This window comes from Penaeus japonicus, unplaced genomic scaffold, assembly GCF_977035675.1.
Source record: "Penaeus japonicus unplaced genomic scaffold, GWHDUDI00000001_assembly GWHDUDI00000018, whole genome shotgun sequence".
In the NCBI taxonomy this organism is placed as follows: Eukaryota; Metazoa; Arthropoda; class Malacostraca; order Decapoda; family Penaeidae; genus Penaeus; species Penaeus japonicus.
Genome location: NW_028234420.1, coordinates 11,747,998 through 11,755,497, shown reverse-complemented (window position 1 = coordinate 11,755,497; position 7,500 = coordinate 11,747,998). Strand labels below are relative to the sequence as shown.

General features: G+C 51.0%; 1 protein-coding gene across 1 annotated transcript in view; it reads right to left on the bottom strand.

Annotated features, from left to right (window-relative positions):
- The window catches only part of LOC122245911 (NF-kappa-B inhibitor cactus), a 32,658-nt gene that overhangs the window by 19,689 nt on the left and 5,469 nt on the right, over positions 1 to 7,500 (bottom strand). Inside the window, exons 2-3 of the mRNA XM_043004045.2 lie at positions 5,451 to 5,556; positions 338 to 590 (exon numbers count right to left, since the gene is read on the bottom strand). Of these exons, the coding sequence (XP_042859979.1) occupies positions 338 to 590; positions 5,451 to 5,556 (359 nt within the window). The remainder of the gene's footprint in view (positions 1 to 337; positions 591 to 5,450; positions 5,557 to 7,500) is intronic.

Sequence of the window (7,500 nt, the reverse complement as noted above, 5' to 3'; positions counted from 1 at the left end):
GCCTTATCAATCACAAAATTGTTAACATCCGCAGGAGCCTTGATGTCATTGCGTGTATCCACTGCTCCCGGGGGTCACGCCCTAGGGCAGATACCGCTCCTGGGGTGGAGAGCGCGAGGGGCGTCGTAAAAGCCATCAGCTGTTGTAGTATCAGGCGATAAGATGTGACGGGCCGCGGCGACCGTCCCGAGCCGGCACAGAACGAAATGTACGTGGAAATCCCGAGGGAGATCGCGTTCGGAGACGCTTCAGATAGCGGTGATATTAATATGTGTGATAATGGAGCCAACATAAAAAAAACCATGATGAACCTATGCAAGGCAAAAATGCTACTTACCATCATAGTTGGTTAGGTCAGCGGCGAGCAGCCCTGCGGTGTGTGCGGGAGCATAGGATAAGCGGGCGTGCATGACCTCGGCCACGGTGACCGGGCGTGTGAGCTGGGTCACCATGTGGATGTCTCCGTGGCCGCTGGCGGTGTGCAGGGCGGTATTGCCCCGGCGATCCCGCGCCACGGGCGATGCTCCACACACGATCAGGTGCCGCGCCATCTCCGCGTCGCCAGCCGAAACTGCCAAGTGGAGGGCCGTCTGGAAAGACAAGACAAAGACATTAAACAACATGCTTAATTATAAGAGTCAATCGCCAGCTCTACATCATCAAAATAGATCATGCATTTCATTCACTATGGATACAGTAATTTGCCCAAAGCAAACCGATGCGAGAGGGAGTAATATGACAAAGCGGCGGTTGGGAGAGCACGAGCCGAAAAGACCAGTACGCCAAAGAGGAAGAGGAAGAGCTGGATCGCGTTGGCGGGGAAAGTCCAGGATTTACAAGCCGTTACGCCACAAGGTACTGGCCTAACACAGGGAGACCACCAACCCCGCTCCACACACGCGATCTGGACCACATCCATCCTCCTTCCCATACAGAAAATCATGAATTATCATTTACGTCATTCGATGTAGCTTTGCTGACTGACCACATCTGTAAGCTCAAATGGAGGCTCTATCCACGTGGCTATCGAAAAGACAATGGTCAGACGAAGTGCTCCGGGAGAGTCGGCAAGCTATCCAGGTCACGAGCTCTGTACTTCCCTAAATAATGCCGTTACACGAAACAGCACACAACTCGCACCATTCCAGATCCATCAACAGCCCTCACAAAACCTTCCTAGAAATGAACAGCCTTATTCGGCCCCGTAAAAGTGACCTTAAATGTATGTAATCGCTTTGTGGATATCGTGTGATCCCCAATAACGGGGTTTGATGCGACCTTCCCAAAGCCGTGGACGGGAAGTGTTGATAACCCAACCCCTCTCCCCACGCCCACTCATCCTCCCTCTCTCCCTCCCTCCCCCATCCTTCCCTTTATACAACAACACCTGTTCAACGCACTTCTCCGACATACATTAGTCACGAAGTACCAATATGAAGTTGCCCAGCACATAAAGTGCAGCAAAGCAGACTAAAGCAAGCGTTAACAAGTTTAGAGTCTGGGAACTCGGAAGAGATACGAGCGTGGGGTTGGTCAGTCGAGTCCCAGGTGGCACAGGTGCTGTGCGCTGAAGGGCGGGCCGGGGAGGGGGAGGGGGCTAACAAGGAAGTCTGGAGGACGCGTCGCGCGGGGGTTTACTGCAGTGTTACATGAGTACACGAATTGCCGGAAACATTAACGTCTCGCAAGACAGTCCTCGCTTGTAAGTACAACACACAAGTAGAAGTTTACATGCAATGCAGCTAGAGAGCATGGCGAAAGATCACTGAAGCTTTAAGCTCCCCGAACCACGGTACTGTGAGTTTCCTTGAAGAAGCAGACAAGGAAAAGCAGAATACCAAGGCCGGTAAGTGATGATGCTGGCAAGTGGAGCAGCAAAAAAGGGAAAAAACAAGCGAAAAAAATGTTTGCTAAACAAGCACTGGAAGTTTCTCCCGATTCCTTATCCGAACGTTCTGAATCGGATCTATTCTCTTCTCACTCAGCCAAGCACAAGCTGTACCCTCCTCCCGGCCTCTCGCCCTCCCTTCTTGCTCCCCGCGGGCTTTCGGCTCCGCCCTCGGGGAAGCCCCCGGGCGAGCGCCAGAGTGTGACCGGGGTCGAAGCGACGCTCGCTAGGCGGGAACAAGGAAGAACCGCCTCCGGACATGATAGCTGACTCGGCATATTCATGTTGTGTGCTCTCATCATCTGACGTGGCAGACTGTAGAGCAGCAGCTACAGCAGAATGGCACCAGCACCGAGTACGGAAGACGCCCTGCTCCTCTGTGCCTACGGTGGAACAGCGCGGCCTTCTGATTGCTACAAGGCCGTCTGCACCGTTTCGGTCTGGGGACACCCACCCACCACCAGCATCTGTCCGTCTCACCCCCGTCCCCCAGCCCCACCTACCTCACCACGCCACTAGCCCTTGGTTCTCACGAGCAGGCACTTTGTTTTTACGGTACCATCTGGCACCACGCTCCAAACCCTCGCCGCCACACCTATGTCACTACGCCGCTTAATGAATACCGTAAATATATATAAACAAAACTGCTTACATAATTAATAATGAATTGAAACAACACAAATAATCAATTAACCTACCACTGTAAGAAAACCAGTCATAGAACAAAGCACATGAGAGGCACAATGTGACATACAATATCAGAATGTTGGATTTTATCTACGCGATGGCTGTATCATACCAATCAGACGTGAGGCGAGATCTCAGGGGTGTGACAGGCAAGTGGGTCGGTACGAGACATCAGACACAGGGTGGAGTGGGAGGTGAGAGTGGAGGGGGAGGGAGAGGGGGAGGGAGGGGGTCAGGAAGTGTGTGCCTCTCCCCCAGACACCGAGGCGCCGAGAGCAGCCGCACCCCTTCGGTTCGTCCCCTCCGGTTGGGAGTAAATGGACGAAGATTGTTGCCAGAAACATAGAAACACCAATGCGCAAATATGTGAAATCTTTTCTGTAGCTAAAACCAAAACACATCAGCGTTTCATTTGTTTAAAATGACATGGACTGACAAGATAAAACAAGATAAACGATAGACTACCGAAGGCTGCACGACACCCTACAGACTCCAACATGACAACATCCCAGTATCCAGCCATGCTAAAAATAACCGAAAAAGGGAGGAGTAAAAGGAGCAGGAGAGGAGGAAAGACAGAGAGAATAACACAATCACGTGGATCACGTCGACTTCAGTGAGTTATGGTCATAAGCATCTCCGAATTAATGAGTCGACCTTCACCTTTCGTGGCCTGTACCGTCTATCATGATCTGTTCCAATCTCAGGTACCTAATCCTTCGCCCAACCAATCAAGATACCTACGCCCTTGTCTCGTGTACCTAGAATCAAATAAGTCTCAGGAAAGCTACACTCTGCAACACTATCTTTTACCGTACCCAATGCATGGGTATCACATTCTAATCTTATTCAAGCATGAACAACCTCGGTTAATCAACACAGTTTTCATGCCTGAAAGGGGCATGAGTTACAAGACTGAATGACTGTCAAAAGCATGAAAGCCTCTCACTCACTCACTCGCCTATTCCTTGCACAGCCTCCCTGGCACCCAGTCGAGGATTGGGTGCGGGAAGCTGCGGTCCATGCGGCTCTCCTTGTTCACTGATAACACTAATGTTCATAGACCTGTCGCCTGGCCTCCCTCCCCCTCCCCCTATCTCCCACCTACCTATCCCTTCTGCGCCTCCGCTTTGTCCTCTTCCTTCTCTTTAGATGCACTCTGGTAGAAAAGGAGGTGGGGGAGGGAGAATAGGTGGAGGAATACGAAGAGGCAGAGATGGAGGAAGAGGAGAAGGCAGAGGAGAGGCAAGCACTGTCTGTTCTAGTCTCTGCCCGGTTAGATAACTTGTTTGCTGCGGTTACTTCCGGGGATTAAGGTAGAATGATGGGCGAGGTCGGAGAGGAGGTGGGTTACATAACAACACTCAAACAGCAATTATGCCACGCACACTTTAAGAGCAACAGACGCCCGTCCTCCACCCCCGAGAGGCAAGAAACGAGGGAAAAGAAAAGGCAAAGGCTTGAGTCTCGACGGCTGGCGAAAGGGAGAGCTGGGAGGGGCAGGGAGGGGCAGGGGCATATGGCACATCCCTGCTCCAATCCCGGGCACTCCTTGGGCCAGCGAACAAAAGAGGGAGAGTCGGCCCATTCACCCGTTCGTCTTCTTATCTTCAAACCTTTCGGGGTGTAAGTTGCAAGGGTCCTGAGTGGTCGCAGGAGCCAGGCAATATTCGCCCTTAGGTTCTTATCCCCTTCCTCCTATCCCTTCCCACTCCCCTTACTCTCCCTACAACATGGGGTCATGACCCGGAAACACTTATGTAAACCAGATCCCTCCTCCTTAAACCTGCTGGGCCCTGGCCCATGAAAACAGCTGATTGACTGCGCGTCGCTGATAACACTCCTTGTATGAACACGCACACAATCTCTCCACAGGAAATAGAGACGAGGCTTACGGACTGATTCACGTTATTCAAGACGCGTCTGCTGGGCGTTGGGACACGCGCGAGGGTTGGGTCGAAGGGATGTGTGTGCGAGGGAGTGGGGGAGGAGGAGGTGGAGGGAGAGGGAGTCCATATGAATGAGGAGCGGCAACGACAAACAGGTTCCGGCGGGCGTGTGGGAGGAATGAATGGGCGGGTGAGGCCGGTAATACGCCCATGAACAGGCACACGCCATGATAATAAACGCTACGTATCCGTTTCATGAGACGTGGACTTTTATTCATTTTATTCTTTGAGCACAAGTCGAACAAATTGCGTTTCTAGGGAGGGTGAGAGTAATGGAAATGGGAGAGCATCGTTGATGAAGCTATTGGTGGAGGCCTGTTTTATCTGATCAAAAATTATTCTAGTGGAAGTTGGTGTAAATCTTTAAAGTAGATGACTAAACCTTCTTTTGCAACACAAAAGATGAGATGCCCCAAATTAATAAGCAATGGATCGTGTATGTACAGGAATACAAAACAATGATCCCAGAACCATAAAACGGAAATCAAGTAAAAAGGAAACAAACAAGATACATGGACCGAGATAACCACAAGGAACGCGATCCAAGTGCTATCGCCTTTCCTTCCACACCCACACCCCCGCCCGCACCTCTCCCTCTTACGACCTTTTCCCCCCATACACGCCCGCCTCAGATGGGTCACCGTGTCCACAGACCTCCACTAATCTTAACTCCGCCCTCCTGAGCAGATAAATACACTTCCTGGCGGGCGATATTGCCCCGCATTCTTTATTCCACATCCAAAACATCCACACATTCAGGAGGATCTGTGGCTGGCCGACTCGAAACACTGTTACCAACATAACCGAATTACGGAACGAACTCCGTCCTCTTAAGCTCACACTTGATAGGAAATGCAACCGGTATACCATGCGAACTAACTTAACATACACGTCTACCAAACATGAACGAGAGTAAAGGTACATACCCTGCCGGTGTGGTTGGCGAGATCGAGCAGCGCCTGGTGGGGGAGGAGTCGCGTGATGTGGTACACCACCTCGACGAAGCCACGCATGACCGCCACGTGCAGCTGACTGTGGGAGATACATCCTCTTACTTCGGGGTTACGTAAAACATTTCTTACCTTGCAAATTAGTGTTGAAATAATAATCTTCGTGCATAGTATCCCTATTTTGGGGTGTTACAACCCTACATCAAATAAATGAACGCAAACTCTTTAAGCATTGAATACTAAGATAATCTCTACTACGCCCCGCCCACCAAGAATGCACTCAATGTGTGTGGGAGAGGTATGCCACAGCCATCTTTATGGATAATGATCTCAGAGTTCCTAGATGTTGGCACGCTAGATACCTGCTTCTTGTTACTGAGAAACCCCATCACGGGGGAGGAAGCACCTGGAGAACACACTCCGAACGACTCCCAAAATGAACATGGAAAAATGTCATGCAGAGCATTAACGTTAATTTCCTGGCACGTCACCCTTGCCGCCGTCCGCTCTGCATCCCCCCTTGTCACCTTGTTCACCTCCCATTCCTTTGTTCCTCGTGCTGCTTTATCTCTTCCTTCTTTCAGCATTAGCCCCGCGTCGGACTTCAAATTCGGAAAAACTACGCAGATTGAAACGGACTTTCTGCAACCTGAGGGTCTCCATACGCTTATCATTGTCTCTTTGCAACTTTCTGGGATGCAGCGACGTGCATGTGGTTACCCGCGCTAATCCCTTGGCCTCCCCACGCCTCCACACCCTCGCATCATTACAAGCTTGTGCTCGTCCATGATGCAAGCAAGGCATTGGTTGTCTGAGAAGGCTTTTATGCGCCGCTTGGTATTTTAGAAAAGTGAAAATTGGTAATTGAATAAATGGGGAGCAAAGATGGGTGTGAGAGAGAGAGAGAGAGGGAGAGAGAGAGAGAGAGAGAGAGAGAGAGAGAGAGAGAGAGAGAGAGAGAGAGAGAGAGAGAGAGAGAGAGAGAGAGAGAGAGAGAGAGAGAGAGAGAGAGAGAGAGAGAGGGCACGGAGTCACCACATCCGGGTACCACCTTGTGCAGGTACACGGAACAAGGTCGTCTATACAAGGACACCACCTCATCCTCCGCCCTCGAGGAATATTGCTCCCCCTACCCCCCACCCACCCCTAGCGCCTGCATTACCCCGCCCTTCCATTGGTGCATACATTATTCCTCTTTTCCTCCATCCTCTGCCTCCCTCCTTCCCTCTCCCATCTCCTCTAAAACAGGTTGAATGACGCAACGCTCGCATAATGTTTACCTCATTATGAAACGCAAAAGCACGACCATCCCTTGCCGTCTCTCGAGCATGACAAACAATTTCTACGGGTCCACTGAAGTCCACTGAAGTTCCTCGTACTATTTCTTTCTAAATAACTTACATTACTACAATGATATTTTGTGCACAGTTCGGTAGTGCAGGAGTCGCGACAGGGATCCTCGTCTCTCCACAGCACACTGGGTCCGCATCTCACGCTGTCACCGGAGCTCAGAGTCCAAGACGTCAGTCATGATCTGCTATAATTTCTGGAAGTCATTGTCTTGCTGCTGCTTTGAGCCGGATGTGGCCGGCCAGCCTCACCGTCATGCAAGGTCAGTCACGAGCTTCGGTCACAGCCATCGCCCTATCTCTTCACCGCGTCTGACCTTTGACACTGACCTGCATGCCAGGCAACACATGGCGCCACATGTGCCTGGAGGCTCATCCTTGAGTATGACAGGACCAGGGAAAGATGAAGATGGGTGAGTGTGTGTGTGTGTGTGTGTGTGTGTGTGTGTGTGTGTGTGTGTGTGTGTGTGTGTGTGTGTGTGTGTGTGTGTGTGTGTGTGTGTGTGTGTGTGTGTGTGTGTGGTGTGGGGGAGGTTAATGGACATGGCAATTAGACATGTTATACATGCTAAGGATGGCTGAGAGATGCAAGGATAGAAGGTACTTTTTGAGATGACGAGGGAATGTTGTTCGGGTGTAAAAAAACGGACGGACCACACAATCACATGGCGCTTACG